Genomic DNA, 25,687 nt, shown 5'->3' on the forward strand with positions numbered 1-25,687 from the left:
AAAACTGAAAGCATTGTGAAATCTTCAGGCCCATTGGATGAGCTAGTGCTCACACTGAGGTCACAGAACAGGCACTAGGCTGCCTTTTCCAATTCAGGCCATGTTCCAGAACTTCTCCCTGGAGGTGATGAACAGAGACTGGGGCGATGATCTTAAACAGTTTGCCAGCTAATGCTCAACTTGAAGTCTGTTTTGACAATCCTTTTGGCAGATAACACTGCCGATGCACGTCACCATCTACTTCCTTCTGTGCATTTGTACCCAGAGTGTGCTCTCATTGCAAACACCTAGACTGATTTATAAAGAAAGCTCATTAAGGATACAGAAATATATTGTTTATTTATCACTAACTCTTTGGAATAATAGATATACACATTGGTATTGGATGCATACTCAGTTGGAAAAATGAGCAGATTGCGTACATTTAAGAGTTTTATTCAGCTGCCAAACTGCTTAGCTCCAGAACTGATTTACAGAGTGCTAAAAGCAGACTCGCCAATCGTTTCAGATACACAATCTCAAAGAGTTGACTTCACAGTAATGAATCTGTATTACTTCATACAGATTGAAATGAAGGACATTTGATAGAAATGGAGTGTTTCCAAACTCCACAATATTTTGTTAGTGGTTACTGGATCAGTGACTACTGTGCCTTGGAAGGAAGAGTTTTACTCCCATCTATCCATCTTTGCAAGCACCTTGTTTAATCACTCCTACAATAAATTGGAGTCTTTTCAAATTTTTCCACAGCCCCTCCTGCAATCGCCTCTTGGTGAAAACATATAAAGGCTATGGTGCTGGTTTCCACACAACCCCTCCCTCCCTCCCTCGCTCTATATCATCTCCCTTCCATGCTTTACTTTGTTAGATATCATGTACACAATATGCATATATTTCCTTCAACTAAATGCAGGAAATCTCAAGTCCCACTATCTGCCCTTTGACTTTGAATGACTTTTTCAAAATTCCAAGTAAAAACTGTCATATTACACGAAATTGCTTTTGTCTACTGTACGGCAGACAGCCAGATTAACCATCAGCAGAAATTGTCTGAGGTCTCTTTTACAATCAGTCAGAGAAAGAAAAGCAAAAGAAAGTTCCTCCAAGAGTCACCGAGTATCGCTGGATTTGCAGCCACACATATTCCGGTCCAAACCAATGGCAACCCGAGCTCCAGAACCAAACCTCCGAAACGATCGGGAACCATTCAGCACCCTCGGAAATCTCTTGCATCCCAGTTCCGATACCTGGTATCCCTTCAGCCAGTTTCAAGCTAGTCTCCAGCAGTCTGCAGCCTGGTGTGGGTCCCTTCGCTGCAGTTTCCAGCAGCCCACAGCCTCTGTGAGTTTCTCAACTGAGTCACCAGCAGCTTGCCGCTTGTGTGGCTCCTTCGGCTGCAGAGCACCTCACTGGTCTGTCACCGACCCATGGGTCATCTCCTCTGCTTCTCTTTGTCAGATGGGGGTTGGTCTCCCCATTTTCTGATGCCCTGCACCAGTCCTCTGCTGCAGGATTTTAAATAAAACTACCTTCGGATCCTTTAACGGGAGCTGACAGCTGTCGAAATGGGTGGTTGGACCCTGTGGGAATGCTGTGTCTTTGCTCTCTGTGGATCCGCACCAGTAACAGTGCTGCCGTTACAGCTGCTCTGGCAGCACCGCCTTTTTACATAATGGCTTGGTCCAGTATTTGATCTTTAAGGCAAAGTTCAAAGTAAAACTGCTCTTACTGGGGTGTAATATTATCTATTGTCTCAGTCCATCTGTGGCAGAAACCTATCAACTTGGTTATCCATTGCATTAACTCCAACCTTCCATTTAACTTGGAGTCTTTCAGACTTCTACTCCCCATCTCCTGTTCTCCTCTTGACTACAATGCTTACTGCCCTACAACTGCTCCCAGTAAACCATCCAGGAATAGTCACCTCTTCCCTTTTCCCTCTTTCTCCTTTTACAGGGCCTGTTCTGTGCTGTAAGTGGTTATATATGGTTATAAAATCAATTCTCACCTCTCCTCTTATCATATCCAATTAACACCTTTTGTCTGTTGGTCTGGACTCCTCTCCCTCCCATTCTTGTTCTTTTCTTTGCCCAGCTTTTGATTCAGACACCTGTCCTTTTTTCACTCATACCTTGAGGAAGGGCTCAGACCTGAATTCTTAGTTATACATCTTTACCTCCCGTGGATGCTGCGAGACCTGCTGAGTTCCTCCAGCCTTTCAGTGTTTTGACTGCAATCACAGCATCTGAAGACTTTTGTGTTTAATTCGATGAAAGTCATCTTGACCAGTATCAAGTCATTATTCATAGGCTCTGGTGTATTCCATGAATCTAACACTTAATTAAAAAGTGGTTATATCTGCTAAAATCATAAGCGATTGTACTGGTGTGATTTGATAATGGAAATCTAACCAGTTGTATGAAGGGCGAGTTAGAGCTGCTGAAGTGTGATAAAGGCATCTTAATAGAAACTCAAAAGACTTGTTAAAATAACCCAGACCTCTGGCACAGTGGGTTAGTGAATTAACATGCTGTGCCATCATAAGGCTGCGATTAAGTTGTGGAAGTGTTTGATCTCCTGCCAGGCATGGCCCATATGACCTGATTGTCGGTTTGAAGGATGAGCAGGCGTATTCAAATTACGTAATTAGTGTCAGTCATGGCTCAATTGGTAGCACCCTCCATTCTGGATCAGAAGGTTGCAAAGTCGAGTCTGACCTCTGCATAAAATTCATCCTTCTTTGAGTACAGCAGGAGAGTCGATTCAGACTAGAATTTACTCCAATCCTGGACATTGGGTTGGACCCTTGATCCTGGACACTGCTGATGGTTCTAGTGGGAATTGCTATGGTATGTCTGACTGTTGAAACTGATACATCCTGCTTTTCCATGCTCTAAATAGCGTTCAGATTTTTAAGCCATTAGCATGGACACTCTTAATTGGGTCCTGAACATTGTGCTGTGGAATTGTCTCTGGGTCCTGTACAGCCTGTACTGATGTAGGCCCTAAAACCACTTTAATTTAAATGGGAATTGTAACACAAAGGAGTAAAAGTTACTTTCATTCAATCATTTTGCTTTAGTTAATGTTTTAGTTAACATTTTTATTCATTAAAATATTTATTTCAGTATGAGTCGTTTCTAAATCGCAGGCCAAGCTTATCAGGAAAAATGGCAGAAAATAAATCCTTTAAATAAATAGCCTAAAGAAAATTCTGACAGTAGTGGGTCACATGATCATCAAAGGAGAAAGATAATGAAACCACGCAAGTCTCCACCATTGAGCATCATAATAAGTGGATGAGAATTAGATGATGTTAAAAGGGCAGGTTGTCTTCATCTCCTGTTGCTTCTTGGTGTATCAGCGCACTTCCTTCCATATCCAATGATCTGCATCTTTCAGTCTTTCATCTGCTGCTACTCTCCAATGAGCATTCAGTCTTTTATTCTCACATGATCGAGTATGGAAAGCCGCTCATCTTACTGTGTCCGGAACACTAAGCCGAACATTTTCCACTTCTGCCATCATCTTCCTTGTTTTTCTTGGCCCCTGTCATCTAGGAGAATGTACGGTAGAGCTGTAAAATGCAATGTTTCAAGTGTCAGTTTGAAAGCAACAGGATGTATCTTTCCGTGTTCAAGAATCACTGGGAAACAAACCCACAGATCCTGTTTTGACAATTTAAAGACAGGCTGTGAATCTCTGGCAGTGTGTGTGCAATCATTCCATCAGTAGGTTAAAATGGACACAAGAAAGAAGGGGTGAAACATGAAAGTCTGCAAACGCGGTGATTGTAGTCAAAATACAGAGTTGCTGGAGGTACTCTGTCGGTCTCACAGCATCCATAGGAGGTAAAGGCTTGAGGAAGGGCTCAGGCCTGAAACGTCAGTAATATTTCTTGGTCTCCTATGGGATGCTGTGAGATCGGCGGAGTTCCTCCAACAATTCTGTGCTTTGATGAGAAAGAGAATGCATAGAAGGAGAGAGGGAGGGGGAGTACATAAAGAGAGTAGCAATTGGGGCTCCTCAAATGCTCGTGCATAGATCTTGTATTACAAACAAGAAGTACATTTTCTTCTGTAGAAATTTCAACAGTAATGTTTAGTAATAAAGGTGTGTATTTCAGGTACATATGTCCAGCAGAGGGTTTAATTGAAAAATATCCTACTATATATTAATTTTGTGTAAAAGATGCATGACTTCACAGTATTTCAAAGGTTGCATTGGCAAGGATAGAATCCGCCTCAAGTTTTCTTTTGTGCTTCAATTCATTTTTTAAAATATAAGATGACCTGGCTCTTTTGTATGGCATCTTGAGCAACAATCCACCAATTTGCTTTTAATTTAAATGTAAATTTTATTTTCAAGTGTGTGTGGGTTTTCCTTGGAAACGTGGCACATCGTTATTGAATATAAGAGGAAGGGAAAGATATGCATACCAGCACAGCTTGTTATTTTATACACGCAGGTCATCTTTTGCAGCAGTCTATCATTGTTGAATTAGATCATACAGACCTGCTTTAAGAGGGGAAAGATCATTGGCCGATTAAAATCCGCCCATGGTGCATTTATAAGAATCCAAAATTTAGTTTGTTGACACGAACATGTCCTTTTCCTCTTTGTCTAGCAACAGGAATGAAGTAAAGCAGGAAGTGTTTGGGATGTACAGTGTTCCCTCCTTTGGGATGCTGCGTATGCTCAGGAACAGTTGGGGCACATTCCCATGAAAAGCAAAGGAAGAAAAATAAATCCAGAAAACACTGAATGATGAAAAAAATTCACTCATAGAACAAGAGCAAAAGAAAAGGCTGGTTATGACATGGGTTAGGTTGTAATTACCAGCAAGATTCAGGCTGATTACAAATTAATCAAAGGGGAAGTAAAGTCTAAAATGTGAGAGGCAAAGAGACCATATTAGAAAAGGTCTGCTCACCTTATTTGGAATGTATAGGTTTAGAAATATCTTAAGATATTATATAGTTTATGTTTGTATTGGGATTATTTTTTTTTTGCTCCCCTTGCGGGGCGTGCTGAGGGTGGGAGGGAGGGTGGGGTGGGTTTATATTGTTTTAGTTTAGTTTATTTTGTTATTATTTTTATGTATCGTTTTTATGTAATTTGAAAATCTGAAATAAAGGCTTTTTTAAAAAAAGGACAGCTGCCAATATACGAGGGCATCCAAAAGTGTTCTCTAGGCATCTAAATGGTGAAACACAAGTACATGGAGGTGTGGTCTGTTGAGGACAAAGTGGGAGCATGGACAAGGATGCTGAAGGCAGTGTTAGGGTACTAAATGATGACTACATCTACCTTCATTAGGGAAGATGCTCCCAAATTAATTGTGAAGAAGCAAGTAATTGAGACATTGCACACATTTAAAAAAAAATAATTGTAAGAATCTATTAGCTGAATTTTAAGTAAGTTAGTCACTGGGACCAGATAAGCGTGACCCATTGGTGCAGATTGGAGAGCTGCTGCTTCGCAGCTTCAGTGACCTGGGTTCAATCCACACTGCCAGTGTTGTTTACATGGAGATTACAGATTCTCACCCTGTGCCCACCCCCCACCTCTGAGAGCTCTGGTTTCCTCCCACATCCCAAGGACATGGGTTGGTAGGTTTATGGGCCATTGTAAATTATCTCAAGCATGCTGGCAAGTGGTAGAATCTGGGGAGAGTTCAGCTGAATCAGGAGTGAATTAAATAAGATTAGTGTATCTAGGTACTTGTTAGTTGTGGGTTAAAGGGCCATTTCTGTGATGTACAACTATATTATCTATGTAAATCATGTAAATAAAATGATGGGTCTGAAGAGAATGGACAGGTGGGAGTTATTCCCAATGGCTAGAGGTTAAAGGTGGAAGATTTAAGAGTGACATTAGGCAAAGCTTTTTTGTATTCAGAGAATGGGTGGAATCTGGAATGCACTGCCTACAGATGTGGAGGTAACCTTAAAGAAGAAATAGCATAAATATCTCAAAAGATATTTAGAAGGCTATAGAGTTGGAACTGGTGGGGAGAAGTGTGATGCTCCGGTAGGGAGAATTGCACCAGGTATGATGGGTCAAACAACCTCAAGGTGCTGCAGCCATTCTGTAGTTCTCTCAAGGGAAGACAAGAGACAATTTGTAGAATCATCCTGACAGACCTCTTCCAAGCCTGACCAGAGATAAGATTGCACCTGTGGTAATAACTTCATTTTCATCTTGAAGGAGAATATCAGAGAAAGACCTTTTGTCTGCCAGGCTGCCCCAAGCTCTTTGTGTTCAAAGGGACCTTTTCATGCTTGAAAACACTGCAGCCACTTCACACATTTCAATCTTTCCAAGTAGCAAAGGTTACTTGTTTAACTGGTAGTGGAAGGGTATTCCAGCAGGAGAACCTTCCTACCTTTTGAAGAGTGCTCTGGGGTTACTTGTGCAAGCCTGACAGGCAAATTGATTTGACAAGAGCCCACACTGTCTCATCATCTTAAGATGGTGAAGCTATCATTCTTTGAAGTGTTGGCTGAGCTGGCGGCCTTCTGGAGTGTATGTTGGAGTGCTACCCAGCTAATAAATGGAAGAGAAGTATTCCCCCTCTATAATGTCCTCCTGTTTTATTTTTAATTCAGAAGAAACTGGAAAACTCTGGAGTTTGAGGAGCTGTGTGAATTGATCAAAAGGTACTAAAGTGAATTGGGCAAGTTTTTTTTTGCCTTTTTCAGCTTATCATACTGGCCTGAGGCAGGTGTATGTGAGGAAAACTCAGTGACGTTCACCTGAAAATCTGTGCAGATAATTTACAAATGGCAAAGCCAGAAAATTGCAGGAATAATGTAAAAGAAAACATAAAAATGCATTGATGCACTACAGGTCAAGCAGCAGCTGCAGAGAGAAATGCTGGGAGTTAATATTTTAGGTGCATTCCTTTTGAATAGAACTTAACTCCAGAATGGGTGAGTTGTATTTCACCATGACTTGCCGTATGTAGTTCAGTGGTTCTTAACCTTTTTCTTCCCATTCACATACCACCTTAAGCAATCCCTTACTAATCACAGAGCACTGATGGCATAGCTCCTCCATTGTCAAATGGAGGGGAAATGAAGCAATGTGTACCATGCATAAATTCATCATCTCTACATTGAAGAGCAGATACATTAAAGCACCATTACTTGCATGGTTGCAACTGAGCTACCTCACCAGCTTGACTTGTAAGTGTGTTGCCATTGCTTTATTGTTGCTGGGTATAAATCCTGGAATGCTGAAGGAATGCCATCATCACACAGACTGTAGCAATTCAAGATGGTGCCTCACCATGGCATTATTGTGGGCATTGAGGGTTAGACAATAAATTCAGACTGACCACCCCATATCCATGAATAAAGAATGATTAAAGATGGAAGATTTTCCATGTACAGCAAAATCCCCAGTTATCTGGAATTCAATCAACTGGAAACTCAAACAACTGGCATTTCTTTGTGGTTGGGTGGGGGGGGGGGGGGGGGCTGAAAAGAGGGAAATAAATAAATAAATTGTTCGGATGAATAAAACTGGGCAGATGGACCCAACGGGGGAGCCCTGAGACTCATTGTGCACACCTGCTGAGCTAGCAATGCTCCTCAATGTGTGAGCCACTGTTGCCACTTGTGTGGAGGTGAGTAGGTTTGTCAGCACAAGTAAGGTGCATCGAGGGCCTCTCTGGGTACACTTGTGTAGAAGCGAGTCTGGTTTTCAGAGCGAGGAAGATGTGGCAAGGGCCTGACTGGGTGTACTATAACTGACTGCCACTCGTATAGATGTACTTGTGTATTGGCTACTGCTGCAGGATTGACTGCCTAGCTGGTATAACAGATGGTACTCAATGTCCCACTGGTCAGACTAAAGTAGCATTGAGTCTGTTAATAAAAGCCATTTTAAATTTGTAAGTTACAGGAATTACTTGATTAAAGTGAACTCTACATAATTAAAGACTACAATACTGACATTTTCCAAATTACAATTTTGCACTGTCTTGTCATTAAAACAGTCTATTCTTTATGCAGGTGTATTAGGCATTGTAAGAGTGAGTTTCAGTCAACTGGAAAAATTGCATTTCTGGCATCCGTGATCCTCGTTGGTGCTGAATAATGGGGATTTTACTGTCATATCAACGCTTCACAGGTTCACTCCACTTAAGTAGGATAAAAGAACCTCCCCTTTATGCATTAATCAGAGATTGCTCCATCAGCAGAAAAGGACAGTCTCCACTTTTGCAAGTCATTTTTTTTTGAACTAGGATTACTGTAATATTTATTAAATTTTACTAAGGTTTGCTATTAGTTTATTTTTTGAAAAAACAAGTGTGTTCCGCTTAACAACCAACCGCATATACATCCATCGCCCAATAGGGTTGTAATGGAGTTCAGTCAGAAATCCCAATATGAGAACGCAAGAATGGGACGTAGCAGATGTAACTAGAACTGAAGAGGAGGCAAGGAAAAAGGAAACTACAGAATGAGAAGAAGATCATGTGCAGAAGAGATTCACTGTTAAGGGGTTAGCCAAATTCTTTGCAGACCTTAACACTTTTCACTGATAGAGAGGAATGGTCAGGTAGTGTTTTCTGCAGATCAAGAAATTTATGAGGAAAAGAAAAAAGCAAACTAGCCCAACAACACTGGACATATTCCTGAAGGAGCCAACACCTCCCCAAAAAAAAGCCTCAGCCAGGTCCTTCAGGCATTACACAGTGACAGTTCATCAATGGAGGATATTTGACCTGAACTCTTCCAGTGGAACACTGAGGAGGTGGAGAACAATGATGTGGATGACCCTGATCTTCTTTGTTAAACTGTGTGTGATATAGAATAAGAAAGTGTTTACATAAAAGTTTAAAAAGTAAAAATAATGAAACACTTTAATTTATTGTAGGTTCAGTATCCCTTATAGTTTCACTAAGTATATACAATAATGGTGTTCGCACAATGTCCTCATTGCATAATGCCCAGTTTCACAGAGCGTATCTTGAATATTAAGTGGCGCATACCTGTACCTGTTTGGCTGCAGCAAGTAAGAATTCTTGTTCACATATACATTGTACAATGTGTACAACACTAAGTTCATAACTGATTTCAGGTGAAATGGGTAGTGAGTGCAAGGGAATTTTGGATCATGTATTTGAAGTGTTGTCAATGTTGCAGTGTGCTCAAGTGTAACTGAGATGAATGAGGCAAGTGTTACAAAGAGGAAGGATGGAAAAGGGAACTGGAACTTTCATTTCTGCAAGCCTGGGTTTAAATCCAGTACCGCTGGATCTAACTCTTGTCTGCAAGTGAAAGTTCATTAGGGTTATGAATTCTGGAGAGTTTTCAGTCAGATCGACAGGCTACAGCCGATGAGATGATCAGCCTGGACTTCTAAGAACAGGATTGATCATACACAGAAATCCAAAATTAAAAGAAAAATCTGCTTGTGTTATGTCTACATGATGTGTGAGCTCAGCTTTTTATCCATTTTATTCCCAGAAAACACTGAATAATTAATTTAGAATTTCAATGAATTTGGCTGGCTCACTATTTTGATTGAAAATGCACAGAAGTACTGTTGGTCATCTGTCATGTATGTGCTGTGGCCCTCTTTAGAATTTGGTTCCAGTCAAGCTTATGAGTCTTACTGATCTAGAGTGAAAATTTAAGATTTGGATGTTATTCAAGTTTGAAAATAGGACTGGTGGAGAGCAGGCTGGTCATAGTCTCAGAAAGTTAAAATAACCAGTGTTTCAAGAATGATAGACAGGGAAATTAAACAGCCATAAAATTTGTCATCGAGAAGCACTGAGTCGTTAGAAGATTATCACATCTGCTCTAGCTGCTTTAATACTGCAGGTTGAGTTTAAAGAATAGCCAGATGCAAATAACTTGTTAATTACACTCAATGATCCAAGGTTGTTGCATACAAACATGGCAGATTAGGCACCCTTAAAAAGTTGCCCTGCAATAAGGTGATATTCTTTATCTTTTTATTATTGTGATAACAGAAAAAGGATTGGACACTTAAATTTTCATTGTCTTTGGTAGCCAGGGCGGGCCCTGATTCCTTAACTCTATCCCCGAACCACTCTGTTCTATCTCTGTATGATTAAAATCAACAACTCAACCTCCAAGGGAAAGATTCACATTATTAGAACCAGGGCCTCAATCCAACAATTCACTGAGGTTGAGCAAAATTCCAGAGTACTTGGTATTCTCTGCCACTTTCTGTTCTTAAAGGGAGTCCATATATTCTTCTACAAGGTCACTGACTTATTCATTGAGGAGGAGAAGCTTGTTTGGGAGCATCCAAGAGAAGTCCTGTTATTGGGCTTCCTTAGACCTTAATGCCATGTATATACAGTGAAATTCAGTTATTCTCTGGCTCCTGCATTATTAAGTATTTTACTTTTATAACTGGAAAAAGCAATAATTTTAATAGGTGTTAGAAAACAATTTATGCAAAATTTCCTTGTGTTTCATACATGAGGAGGGAAATTAAGTCACTTTCTGAAAGATTTGCCGATTTTCTCCTTCTCCCAACCCCAGCATTGAGTGATGAAGAAGAATTCCAACAAAACTTTTCACTTCAGTTCCTGTTAAAGCTAAATTGTGGGTTTTTCAGCAAACACATGTGAGTGACATGAAGTGCTGAGTGATCATGTGGCCAGTAAACAAATTTACAGCCTATTCAGGGGATGATCCCACTTGCCTGTAAGTACATAGCAGCAAGTTATTTGTGGTTGCATGCAATTAGATTTGGAATGAATTTGTAAATGTATGGAGTTTAAACAAGATTAGATAGATCATTAAGCATGTAAATAGAACATTGAACATTACAGTGCATTGGCCCATGATGTTGTGCCAACCTCAATAAACTAACCCAACAATCTAAACCTTCCCGACCTCATACCTACACCCTCTATTTTCCATGCATCCATGTCCCTGTCTCAGAGACTTTTAAATGCCCCATTTGTACCAGCCTCCAATGCCACCTCTTGGCACCTACTACTCTCTGTATAAAAGAAAACACGCACGCCTGACGACTTCCCTAAATTTTCCTCACCTCACCTTAAACAGGTGTCCTCTGGTATGTGCAACCTGAGTTGCCCTGAGAAAAGGGTGGTGGCTCTCTATGCCTCTCATAATCTTGAAGACCTATTAAATCACCTCTCATCCTTCTTTGCTTCAAAGAGAAATGCCATAGCTCTGCTGACCTTGCCTCATAAGGCACGTTCTCTAGTCTAGGCAACACCCTGGTATATCTTCTCTGTACCCTCTTCAAATCTTCCACATCCTTCCTGTAATGAGGCAGCCAGAACTGAACACAGTGTTCTCTAAACAGAGTTTTATAAATCATTACCTCATGGCACTTGAAATCAAACACCCAACTAATGAAGGTGACCATACCATAAGACTTCTTAAATGCCCCATCAACCTGCATGGTAACTGAGAGACCTATGAATTTGGATCCCAAAGTCCTTTTGTTCTTCCACATTGTTAAGAATCCTGTCACTCCACGTTTGAGTTTGACCTTCCAAAATGCATCATTTCCCACTGATCTGGATTAAATTCCATCTGCTACTACTCAGTCCAATTCTGCATCCTGTCTATATCCTGTTGTTACCTATGACAACTTTCTGCACTATCCACAACACCTCCAACCTTTGTCTTCTGCAAACTTACTGACCTATCCTTCCACTTCTTCACCCAGGTCATTAATAAAAATCACAAAGTGGGGGAATCCCAGAACGATCCCTGCAGAACTCTGCTATTCACTAACTTCCAGGCAGAATAAGTTCCATCTACTTCCAGCCTCTGCTTTCTGCAAGCAAGCCAATTCTGAATGCTCACAGCCAATGTTCCATGGATCCCATGCCTAATGTTTTTCTGAATGTATCTACCAGTTGGTGTCAAATGCCTCAGTAAAATTCATATTCACCACATCTACCACCCTAATTTCATCAATTTCTTTTGTCACTTCCTCAAAATACTCCAACTGGGCTCATGAGGCACAACATTCCCCTCACAAAGCCATGCAGATTATCCCTGAGAAGACAGTATGGCTACAGAGGAGACAAAGATCATTGTCAGTGCCCTATCAATCTCTGTCCTCACATATCAATATCTTGTCCAGTCCTAGAGACTTATCAATTGTGACTTGTTTTAAAATGACCCAGCACTTTCTCTTTCTTAACCCAATATGTTCCAACGCATAAGCCTATTCTAGCCTGGCCTCACATTGACCAAGGTCCCTCTACCTGGTGACCACTGAAGCAAAGTAGTCATTCCTCTGCCTCCAGACACAATTCCCCTTCTTTACCCTTAAGTGGCCCAACCTTCAATCATCCTTCTCTTCCTCACGCATGTATTGAAAACCTTGGGGTTTTCCTTAATCCGACTTGCCAAGGCCTTCTCGCACCCCTTCTAGCCATCCTAAGTTCCTTTGTGGCTACCATTTGATTTTCATGAGCTTTCTGACTTCTGTTTCCTAAACCTTGTTAATGCTTCCATCTTCCTCTTCTTAACTAGCTGTCTCACCTCATTCGTCAACCATGGTTCCTTTATCCTACCATCCTTCCTCTGCTTCAGTGGGTTAAACCTATCCAGAACTCCCACAATTGGTCCGTCAACATGTTGCACTTTTCCCAGAGAGCATGTGTTCCCAATTTACACTTGCCCTCTTGCGGTAAGGAGATGCTAGAAGCTGAAGAATCCCATAACCACAACCCTGTTATTTCTGCATTATTCCAAAATCTGCCTACTTTTCTGCTCTTCGTTTCCCGAGGGCTATTTGGGGGCCCATAGACTACTCCCAATACAGTGATCACTCCCTTCCTGTTTCTGGCTTCCACCCACACTGAGTCAGTAGATAATAACTCCACAACGTCATCTCTTTCTGCAGCTATCCCTGACCATCCCAACCTCCTTTTACCTCCCTTCCCAACCTTTTTGAAACAAATAAACACTGCTACCTGCATCTGCCAATTCTGTCCTTATATCAGCCAAGTCTCCGTAACAGCCACAACTTGTAATTCCATGCACTGATACATGCTCTAAATTCATCTCCCCTTTTCCTAATTTTATTTGCTTTGAAGTTGTCATGATGGGAAGAGTATTAGGTTCTGTGGGTTCACAGAGAGACAAGTCTGAAATAAGTGTAACAATCGCACATAACTTTAATTAACACATAGGATACAAACAGGGAGAATGTTAAATGAGACTCGATCACTTTTTCACTTAAGTCACGATGTAAACATTCACCTTTGGTTGGACTCCAACAATAGTAAACCTACACACACTTGAGTACACACACTACAAACAGGGGGTCTTACACAAACCCAATTCCCTTTATTAACAGGGGTGTGGCTCTTTACAATTATTGATCTATTGCAGTACTATGGCTCAGCTTCAGTGTAATGCACACCTTACTCATGACACTTCCAGCAATGTCCACAGTAGTGGCCTGTCATGGAGCGATGCCTGGTGCTTCGACCATGAGGCAGAGAGAAAGAATGTGCTCTGCGTTGCTGTTACATACAGTGCTAATCTGTGCTTCTTGCCAATAATGACCCTAGGTGATTTAAATTAGCCAGTGGCACGGTGTGCGCTAATGGTGGCCAGAGTACAACCTTGATTGACAGGTGATGTGACTTCCAAATAAGTTTCAGACAGGGAGGACATATGGCCACCCGCAATCCACAATATTCCGGACAGACAGGGAGGCCACGTTTCTTCCACACACACACATTTAAATCCTTCCAACTGATTACATTTATGTTTGCTTCACTGTCCTCAGAACCTCCCCTACACATTGCATCAACCTTTCCACCATTTGCTGCATTCTCTGCCCTATCATTCTGGTTCCTATTCCCCTGCCAAATTAGTTGAATAGCTCTCTATCAAGTTCATGTGTAACCCATTTTTTTCCCCACAGATTGCACCTTCCCAGAAGGTGCCCCCTGCCCCAATTAAACAGCCACACATTCATCTGCCATTTCATTCTATCTTGTCTGCACTGGTACGTGGCTCAGGCACCAACCCTGAGATTGCTACTCTTGAGGTCCTGTCTTTCAGCTTCCTGCATTCTCTCATCAGGACCTTTTTCTTACTTATGTCGTTGATACCAATATATTCCACAACTTCTGCTGCTTACTCTCCTTTTTCAGGATGCTCTTGATCTGAGACATCCCTGACCCTGGTACCTGTGAGGCAACAAATGAACAGGGTATCTCTGTCGTGTCCATAAAATCTGTTTGTCCATCTACTGAATCCCCAATCACTACCGCTCTTGTTCCTCCTTCCCTTCTGAGTCACATGGCCAGGCTCAGTACCAGAGATCCGGTCATTGCAACTTTTCCCTAGTAGGTCAGTTCCCCATACCATCCCACCCTAAACCCCCCCCCCCTGCCCCAACAAAGCAGTATGCTTATTATTGAGGGGAATGGTCATGGGGTACCATGCAGTATCTGCCTGCTTGCTTTGGCTCTCCCTCTTCTGACAGTCACCCAGCTACCTGCCTCCTGCAGTTTTAGTGTAACTGCCTCCCCACAGCTCTTATCTCTGAACTGCTCATTCTCCCTTAAAAGTTGATGGTTATTGGGTTGCAATTCCAGTTCCCGAACAGCCTGTAAGGAGCTGCAGTTTGATGCACCTTACACAGATGTAGCTATCAGGGAGGTGCAAGTCACCCAGAATTCCTCTTGGCATTCTGACCCTTCTACATTGGCACGAGTACAAGGTCAAAGAATAAATAATAAACTCCCACCAGAATATGATCTTCATCTACGTTTGTCTCTTCATGCCGAAGCCTCTTGAGCCAAATCCTCAACTCGCCACTCTAACTCTGGCCCAGGGAAATAGTGGAATCTTGAGCAAATAATGAGAATCTGGAGTGACTCAGCAAGTTAGGCAACATTTTTGGAGTCACAGAAAAGGGTCCCGACCTGTAACATTGACCGTTTCTCTCCATGACTGCTGCCTGCCCCATTGACTCCCTCCAGCTTCTCGTTGTTTGAAGAAAACTGTTCGGTTGGATCCTACAAATCCAGTGCCTGAACTTCTAATCTGATGGCCCTAGTCTAGCTCCTATCACAGCAACTGGGAGATTTAGACACCATTAATGTCACATGAAAATGAAAGGTAATTTTGACACTACTGGATTTTTACCAGTGTTCCTGAGGGGAAGGGAAATGCTGTCCTTCCGATGTTTGGTTCTCAACTGCCCACTGAAACAGCAAAGATTTCAGAGGGCAAAGAGTAATGAGGGATGGGCATAAATATTTATTTTAACTGTGGTGCTAGGGCCAATTACAAATGAGCAATAAATGCTGGCACTGTCCTGGTTATACCAGCCTCTTGTCAAGGAACAGTAAATTTTTGTACAATAGTGCTGGGGTGATTGGAAATGGGCAATGAATTCTGATGTTGTCAGGTTTACAGATGAATTAAATATAGACCATCATTCCTGGGATGTTACTGATCAATAAGTACAGCTCTTGCAATGTCATATGAATGTGTGTAAAAAAAATCTGCACAAGATCTTTGCACGTGCAATTCCAATGGACTATTGTTATTTCTCTGTCCAATGTTGTGTACGCCCTAAACTTTGACCATTTTTTAAAATAAGAGACACAATTTAAAAATAGTTAACATCTTGAAAAAAAACAGGATCTGTATCACACTAATAAAGCACAAAGACACCATGACTGAAGTAAAAAAAAACACAATGCTGGAGAAACTCAGCAGGTCAAACAGTGTCCTTTATCTCTTTCTCTCTCTTTGGCTTGGCTTCGCGGACGAAGATTTATGGAGGGATAAATGTCCACGTCAGCTGCAGGCTCGTTTGTGGCTGACAAGTCCGATGCGGGACAGGCAGACACGGTTGCAGCGGTTGCAAGGGAAAATTGGTTGGTTGGGGTTGGGTGTTGGGTTTTTCCTCCTTTGTCATTTGTCAGTGAGGTGGGCTCTGTGGTCTTCTTCAAAGGAGGTTGCTGCCCGCCGAACTGTGAGGCCCCAAGATGCACGGTTTGAGGCGATATCAGCCCACTGGCGGTGGTCAATCTGGCAGGCACAAAGAGATTTCTTTAGGCAGTCCTTGTATCTCTTCTTTTGGTGCACCTCTGTCACGCTGGTCAGTGGAGAGCTCGCCATATAACACGATCTTGGGAAGGCGATGGTCCTCCATTCTGGAGACGTGACCTACCCAGCGCAGTTGGATCTTCAGCAGTGTGGATTCGATGCTGTCGGCCTTTGCCATCTCGAGTACTTCGATGTTAGGGATGAAGTCGCTCCAATGAATGTTGAGGATGGAGCGGAGACAACGCTGGTGGAAGCGTTCTAGGAGCCGTAGGTGATGCCGGTAGAGGACCTATGATTCGGAGCCATATAGAGTAAAGATAAATATACATAACTAATGTTTCAGGCTTGAGCTCCTTCATTAAGATACCTTGACCACACTTCTCAGAGGTAAGCACATTTGGTCTGTTAACTGGCAGAATTCCATCGCTGTTTCTGTGACTGTGTGGATACTTAAACAAAAATTACATGTTGTGATTGAAGGTTTTTGTATGAGCTATTTTAAAACAGTGCACATTGATGAATATCTAAACTTAGATCCAAATAAAGTTTGCACAGCTTAAATCACTGTTTCACAGCATTTTATTTGTTCCAACCTGCTCATTTGGTAATTAAAACAATGTCTAACCCCAAGACCTTCATTTCAATTTTTCAAAATGCTCTTTGGAAAATTTTTGAACTGCGGGTGGAGGATTTACATGACCAGCTGCAATTTTTTTCATAGTCAACAACTTGTTCTTGGTTCCAAAATGAAAGAATCACATACCTTTTTGATGTGTTACAGATAGTTTGTCAGAAGCTCTTTGCCAAGGCCTGTGCAAGGAAGGGGCAGTGTTGCCTTTCCTAGCTCTGGGCAAGGCCAACAGCGTGTGATGGTTGGGTGGGTCTTTTCATGGATTGTTTTCATTCAGTGTGTAGAACTACTGGGGCTATTTGAGCTGCCTTTTGTCTACAATTGAGTAAAACTCTCGTTATTTTTCATTTTTCAGGAACGATGCGTCCAGTTAGAAGAAATTTTTATGACCCATCTTCAGCTCCAGGGAAAGGTATAGTTTGGGAATGGGAAAATGACAGTTGTTCCTGGACTCCATATGATATGGATATTTGCATTACCATTCAGAACGCATATGAGAAACAACATCCGTGGTTGGACTTGACTTCTCTGGGGTTCTGCTATATTATTGACTTCAATAGCATGTGCCAGATGAACAGACAGACACAGCGCAAGCGCCGACTGCGGAGGCGCATGGACTTGGCCTACCCTTTGACTATGGGCTCCATCCCTAAATCTCAGTCCTGGCCCATTGGCACACAGTCAGGGCAACCGTGCAGCTGCCAACAATGCGTCCTGGTCAACAGCACAAGGGCGGCCTCCAATGCCATCCTGGCGTCCCAACGACGGAAAATCTATTCTGCTACTAACGGGACCCTGACTGTCCGCCAGAGCAACTCCTACAATGGCACGGCTTTGTGGTCAACTGTGAGCACAGCAGCGACCACCCCTCCAAAGCCCGAACAGGCCCGTTCGCCGACCACAACACAGCTTTCTCCTATCTCTCAAAGCCAGGGCACCACTACAACAACACCGATCCCAGGCCAGAACAACCTGAACAGACCTGGAGCCCAGAGATCAGCCGTCGTCAGCACGAGGGCTTCCATCCCTCCTGGGTAAGTTTAAAAGGATGAAAAATCTTGATTTATTCTTGTTTATCCAAGAGGGAATATTGCAGACAAGATTTTTGCCGGAAGATATTGGTATGAGTTTTAATTTTTAAATGCAAATAGGCACTTTAGTCTGCCTCTGCATTTGTCCACGTAGAGAGTTTGTAGCACTTTGGAGACATTCAGTGCTATTCAACGAGATGCTGACCTTGTATAATATAACTGGTGCAAGGATTTACAATGCAGTAGTGCCGACATTGACCCTTTGAATGTAGATTGCTGCAGATTTTTGTTTTATATCCACAAGCCTTCATGATGCTATTCCCTCAGTAATAGTTCTGCGATCATCCTTCATTGAAAACAGCTGCAGCCACATGCCTCTTGAATTTTATAAGCTGCGTAACATTCAGCTGGTTGTAACCAAAAATATGAAGGTTTACATTTTGATATGGTTTCTCTCTTAAACAGGTATCTGAAATCCACACTTGCCACCAACCAAAACGGCAACAAATAGTCCCCATAATACCAAACAACAGTACATCACTCTAAACCAGCAACAACTTCCTTTTTAGTACAGTCTCCAAGACCACGATAACATCCCAGAACACCTTGCAAGAGTATTATTAGACAAAGATATGAAATTAAGGCCAAGTTCCATTTCAGACGGTCGCTGGGAGATACAGGGACTCAATAGTAAGGGAATAGAGTAAATGAGAGGGAACCACTCAGTAAACCATCTAACACAAGGAGCGGCACAGTTGGCATAGTGGTTAGACTGGGTTCGAATCCAACACTGTCTGTAAGGAGTTAGTACATTCTGTGTGGGTTTCCTCCAGGTGCTCTGGTTTCCACACACCAGAATGTATGGGGGGTGTAGGTCAATTGGGTGCAATTGGGCAACATGGGCTCAGGGTCTGAAAGGACCTGTTACCGTGCTGCATGTCTAATTTTTTTTAATTAAAAACCAATTAGTGGTAAGTGCTTTTCTAGTAAACCACCAAGCACCACAAGCCATGTGCCAGTGTCTGTACTCAGTAATCCATCCAACAACATGGAGTAGAGACCAATGCTTATCCCGCCAAAATGCCAAAGAGCCCAGTATCTTCATGCAGAGAAGTATCAATTCCTTGGTATGGGTTGCACTGCAATCTAAATTGTTTGGATTTTCAACTGCTATTTGTAACAGATTGTTCATTTCCATGCAGTCAATGGTTTCTTCATGTTGCAGAGCACAAAAATATAATTTAATAAAATTGAAAACTATGAGAGCAGGAAGAAAGATGCCTTGGATAAAAGCAGAGATATAATGGGTCAAGTCATGTAAGGAATTATCAACAAAATGCAAGAAAAAATGGATCACAAAAATTAGCCACAATGGCAAGAGAATTAAATCATTAATATTAAACAGGAGTGATTAATGACATATAAGAGACCCAGCAGATTCACAAAGTCATTCTTGATTAGCTTTGAGAGCTCTTGTGTCCACCACAGAGGCTCATGTGTCGAAATGCATGCATCCTTTTGAGATCCATTTTACGCGATGCATCCTCATACTAATTCATTACTTTCACCTTTGTGTATGAGTTAATTGTTGTGGCTGCTTGTGAGAAGGAGCATAGTAATAACATGCATCATTCATGGTTTTTAGGCTGCAGGCATGTAACTACACAATCAAGGAATTTTGCCGCTACACGGGCAGTCTAAAAAGGAACGTGCAGTGATTTTGAGTCAGTTCCCGCACCGTAATTTATCCTGCAGGACCCCCACAACTTTTTTGGAGGAAGCCTGCAGTGTAAATCGTACTGGAAAAATTAATTGATGGCCATTCACTCCTACTGTATGTCCAACCACTGGGACTCTTGCACTTGGGTACTTACAGTCTAAAAATGCGCCCATTGTGAATGACCACAAGGGCAGTAATTATGTTAATTTTTTTCCATGATTTTCCCAACATTGTAGTCTAAAAAACATAATTGACCAGCATAAATGAAGTAAAACAACATGTTTTGAGCGTTTAGAGATCTAGTACAGTAACAAGCTTTTCGATACCACGCTTGTGACCAATCAACTGACCATAGGAACATGGGAGGAAACTGGAGCATCCAGAAGAAACCAACACCGGGTGCACAGCGATAATGTACAAACTCCTTACAGACAGTGGCGGGTTGCTGTAATAGGGTTACAATAACCTCTACGTTAACTGTGCCGCCCAAACCACGTTCATAATGTTTCAATACTGGCCCAGTTCTGATGAAGGACATCCTTCAGAAGAAATTCATGCAGCTTTCCTTTATTCCAATTTGTAATTTATTTCCAGTTTTAATCCATCTCCATGGTAGCTATTCTGCTTTAAAACAATGCACCCTAGAAAGAGCCATCACCTGTAAGGTAAAAATATCCATTATTGATGACAGTAAAATTTTATATGGATTAATATTACATTTAAAATTGTTTTTCCTGACGTTAGTGGTATTATCCCTGTGCTGTTATCCCTTGTGGAATTATTACAGGAACTCTATCAGCATTAAGCCACAGACCAAAACACAAAGGAATATTCAGATCCAGCTGACCTTTATGCTTATATTGTGGGTAGGAATTCCCCGTGGATAATATAAATTAAATCTTTAATGCAGGTGTTTTGAAAACTGATTGTGCACGACACATGCAGGCACTTCATGTAAATTTGCATGAAACCAGGTAGTTAAAAACAAAGACGCTTCTATTTTGAATGTAAAACATGTATAGGCAATGCTATCATCAGTGGAAATAAGGAAGCTGTAAAAATTAACTGATGACTGCTTGCTTGTCATAAAGCAATAAAATAAGTTACCTTGTGGTCCAAACAATCTCTGCTGGTGGAAAGCTATAATTCTTTCAATGACTCAACATTTGAGTTGTTGACCTCAAAGAATAGTGCAGAGCGATCATTTATTGAAGGGCAAGTTCAAATGTGCTTTCAAAACTTTTAAGAAGAATAGCCAGTAGATTTGATGCTAGGGAGGTTTTGGGGAATGAAATTAAAAGCAAGGGACTTGGTAGCTGAAGCAATTGTGCAGATTATGTGGCCAGATACTTAGATCCAGGTCAGATCATTCCAAAACATATTTTTGTTTTTAGTCGCTGAGAGGGATGAACTAAGTGCAAAAGGAACTGACTTTATGGTAGGCACATGAGGTATTTGCTTTTCCCAGGAACTCTCTCCTCATCCAGTGCAAGATATCGGGAAGGTAGCCTAACATTGTGCATGATGTCTGGGGGTGAGCTCTCATAACGCGAACATGTATTCAAATCCCTACAGCAGTCACGGGCAAGAATTGGAGATACAAGTCAAAGGCAATGTGAGGTTGTGAGCATTACTGAAACAAAGAGAAAGTGTACTTTCACTGGAGAGGGTAATGAATGCCAACGGGAACTGAGGAGAGGTGCATGCAAAGATGTCAAAGATTGCAGTTTAAATTGAAGTGTTTAGGGCAGTAAGAGTCCATTTGAAATGGTGTGGACTATGTCTACATATCCATCATGTTATGGCCCCTGTTGCCTCGAGAAGGCAGTCAACATTATGAAGAACCCCCATAACCCTGGTCACAACCTCTTCTCACTCCTACCTTCAGGCAGAAGCCTTGGGTCAAGCCCACGAGGGTCAAGAACAGTGTTTTTATTCCCCCCCCCCACCAAGGCTATCAGGCTCTTGCACCTCCCCTAACAACCCTAGCCATAACCTACTCTTCGACTACAAAAGTGCCCGTCTGCCCTATTGAAACACAACTCTTTATTGTGCAATAACTGTTATTGAAAATTGTCTATTCATATCTTGTAATTATTATCTCTTTTCATACAGGAATACTTTAAAGCACACAATTGTAGTTTTTTTTACACAAAATATCTGTTTGGCTGCAGCAAGCAAGAATCTTGATGCATAATTGTGCATAATAATAAACTCATTAGTCTTCTCATTAAGCATTTCTGCATTTCCTTTGGGAATTATTTGTTTCCTCTCATTTCCTGTCTTCCCTCCTTCCCCCACCACCTCTGGCCATCATAGGGATCCTTGGCCACACCCACTGGTTTGGAGGGTTGACATTGGACAGATCATTAAAGGATTAACTTTTTTTTAAACTTTATTTAAGATTTTATAACATGAATAACATATAGGATTACATTAAAAAAAATTAAGAATAAAATAATAAAATTACAATACAGTAATAAACTATAAATAAACTATACCCTCCCAAAAATTATTGTACATTAATAACCCAACTCAAATTAGTCCAACCCCCCCTTTCCCCCAAAATAAAGAGTGAAGAATGAATAAAGTTAATAATATATGTGAGAAAAAAACCCACTTACAAAAAAAACAAAAATATAACCGATTAAAATACTAACAAAAAGAAAAGTAATTAATACTAAGATATCAGACTTAAAAAATATATTTAAATCAAATTTAAATGCATATATTTAACAAATGGAGTTAAGATGAAACATATATTTAACTCAAACTTAATATAAAAAAATTAGTAAAGTTAGTAACATTATCTATCAAAAATTCTTAAACAATAATCAATTCTTAAAAAAAATTGTAGCATGAAAAAAAAAGATGAAAAAAAAACTTTCTCTATAGAGATAAACCTTCACCAAATATCAACTAACTTCACATCTATCATCATATTAGTCACATAAACCACCATCTTAAAACAAAATCCAAACCTCATTAAGCATTGTACAATTCAATTTTAGTACTCTTCCACCATTTTTCCCTTTTACTCTTGAATAGTTATCCAATAAAAGCTCCAATACCACATTTAAATATCCGCAATCATTACGTTAAAATTCAGATATCCAAATAATAAAAACACATCTACTACGAAATCTATATCTTAGGATTAACTTGATACAGATATCTTTGTGCTTGGGAGAGAACACACGGGAACAGAAAATAGTGACAGGTTGGAGTGAGGGGGATAGGAGTGTAGTTACAGACAGGAGCTGTTTTGGTGGGGATGGACTAGGACACAGTGTAAGATGATGTAGGGGAGAGAGAGGTGTGTCAATTTCAATCATATTTTCCCCTAAAGAATGGAAGAATAACTTTCCGGAAAGGGTGGAATTATTGGGTGATTGATTCCACTTTTTGCCACTTCCTTCATCACAGGTTTTGAGGGAGTAAACTGCCTAGAGTGCAAAAAAAACCAGAAAAAAGCAAGAAATACTTCGTAGGAGAGCCAGATTTGTTGAGAGGGTATTCATTACCTTTGTTTTTCTCTCACTACAGATTCTGCCTGACCTGCTGAGTTTTAGCACCATTTTATTATTACTTCAGCTTGAAGATTGAAAAATGGCATTACAGTCAATCATCTACTTTGAATGATTCTATGTATCAAGTTAATCCATCAATGACCTGTCCAATATCACAGCAGTATAAATGTCACTGGCAAGACTGAATAGCATTTTTAGGCTTCATGAGCTTTCCTTTGAATCCATTCTTATATGATGTCAACAGCCTTTAACAAGACGGTGACTTAATCTGCCATAAACTAATTTCTTAATGATCAAATCCTGCAGGTGGAATTAAGCAGCAACTATTGCATTATCCCAGGAAGATCATTCCCATCATGTTGTATTGCCCTTCAAGTTCAAGCTTATTAGTTGGACCAAGATAAAGTGAGGAAGTACAGATTATAGATGAGCTGATAGATCAATTAGAACAGAGCAAAGGCAATGTAATTTTACTCATGTGAGGCTTCTCCAGGAGTCTGATAACGCGGGAAAGAAACTCTCCTTGATCTTGTGGTGTGTGAATTTCCTTCCCGAAAGGGGGAGGGAGAAGAGAATGTGACCAGGATGCAATGAGTCTTTTAATATGTTGGCTGCTTTTTTGAGGCAGCAGGAAATGTGGATGGAGTCCTTTGGTGGGGATGCGGTGTCTGAAATGGTCTGAGCTGCATTCACAAGTTTCTACAGTTTCTCGTGGTTTTGGGGGAAGCAGTTCATGTACCCTACCGAGATGCATCCTGACAGAAATCTTTCAATGGTGCATCAGTAAAAGGGATCCAGTGAGTTGGCCAAATTTCCTGAGGTGCTAGGCGCACTTTCTTGGCTGTCCTGCTGATGTGGTTGGATCAGGACAGGTCATTGAAGATGTTTACCCCTGAGAACTTAAAGCTGACTATTACCTTCATCTCAGCACCATTGAGGTAGATAGGTGAGTGATTGAAGTTTGTTACCAACTCCTTTATCTTGCTGACACTGAGGAAGAGGTTATGGTCCTGGTACCAGGCCACAAGTCGCTCTCTCTCTAACTGGCGTTGGATACAGTTAAACTCATGATCTGGCACCCTTGGGACTTCAAGAACGCTGACTGGTAGATGTTTCAGAATTAGGTGCCAGTGCTATTAATATTCAAACATACATTTATGTCTTTTTAAACCTGTTACATAGTTTAATAAATTTTGCAGTCAGGTGAGGGTGCAGGAAATAGACAAACAGTCCATGCTCTGGCCTGGCCACAAACCCATCCATGATGATAACCTCTGTTGTTCCAACCCCAGCTCTGTCCCCATAACTGGCCCACAGTCCACATTTCAACCTCTAGTCGCCCCCCCCCCCCCCACCCCCCATTGGATTCCCATTCCCCATCTATGGCCTTGCACCTTGCTTTCCCACGATCCCAAGCTCACATTCCTGACTACTGAGTTGAACTCACTGCTGGACCATCAGGATTTCTGAGCAATCAGATGCCAGGTTGTTTCACTACATGTTGATGATCCTGTAAGACCAGTAGTTCCTCCACAATTCTGATGCCCTATTTCTCTGCTGGCTGAAGTAGGATTGGGTTCTCACTAAATTCAGGAGATGGTGGGCTCATCTAAAGTTTCTAATGGAAGTCCAAGGAGCTAGAGAAGAAAGTGGGCACAAAAATAATCTAAGGTGATTCGTATTGCTTGGTTGCCTCTGACGCAGTTAGGTTAAATGTTGTACTCAAAAGCCTACATATTTCAAATCCAGTAGTAAGTTCATAGGGAAATAACTAAGTGAATTCCTAAAGCAAATTCCCTTGGGTCAGACTTAAATACAAAGGGAGCATGCTTGGGTCAGGAGTACATTAAAGGTAAATCAATATTTATCCTTCCTACAGCATTGGTCTTTCTTTTTGCCATCGACATTTAACTTAATGCAATCCTGTGGAGTTAGTTTAATCTCCAAGTGGATAGTTCGAAAGCAGAGCTGAACTGTACAATTCAAATACAAATAATGCCTATTTGTTTATTTGCATATATGATTACTAGTTCCTTGAGAGCATCGCCTGTGTAGCTTAAGCAAATGTTTTGGGATAATTTTGAGCTTCAATAGTTCAGTTTGGAGAGAGTTTGTCTGAAAAGTATAAAGAAGATTGGCATGTGACAATGAACTATCACAAATTTCTGAGATTTTAAGAATGTTTGTGGAAGTCAATCTTAAGTCATTTTTTGTCGAGTTTTTCCGCGTGATATGAAACATTCAATGTACGGATAGAATCTTTGGCTCTTCTAACATAAACTCCAGACAATGTGCCACTACGTTGTTACTTGCACGTTCTGACGAGGGCCTTGATTTTGGCCTCCAGCCCAGTTTACTTTGAAGGTTTAACTTGTTTCAAGTTGGCCAAGATAAGATTATCTATTAAAACAGTGATCTATTTGAATGTTCTTGTATGCTTTAAATTAGTTCTCCTTTAGCCCATCAGGGCAGAAGAAGATTTAATTCTACTGTTAGTCTCTAAAACGAGGGAAAACGATATTAATTTTCTACTATCTACAAAGCTCAATGGAACAAAATACTTTTGTTTATAGTAGAATCAATATGGGTACTTTCTGGTCATTATCTGGGCACAATGTTAAAACAGAGCAATTAGTTATTAGACAATGGACAGTAGGTGTTGAAGCAGGCAAGTCAGCCCATCGAGCCAGCACCACCATTCATTTAGA

General features: G+C 41.1%; 1 protein-coding gene across 6 annotated transcripts in view; it reads left to right on the forward strand.

The window, feature by feature from the left end:
• Positions 1-25,687, forward strand: part of LOC138761186 (E3 ubiquitin-protein ligase DTX1-like) — a 298,252-nt gene that overhangs the window by 122,544 nt on the left and 150,021 nt on the right. For all 6 annotated transcript variants that reach the window (XM_069932912.1, XM_069932911.1, XM_069932916.1 and 3 more), the window contains one exon: positions 17,054-17,732. In XM_069932912.1, the coding sequence (XP_069789013.1) occupies positions 17,054-17,732 (679 nt within the window). The remainder of the gene's footprint in view (positions 1-17,053; positions 17,733-25,687) is intronic.

The sequence above is a fragment of the Narcine bancroftii genome, chromosome 4, assembly GCF_036971445.1.
Source record: "Narcine bancroftii isolate sNarBan1 chromosome 4, sNarBan1.hap1, whole genome shotgun sequence".
Taxonomy (NCBI): Eukaryota; Metazoa; Chordata; class Chondrichthyes; order Torpediniformes; family Narcinidae; genus Narcine; species Narcine bancroftii.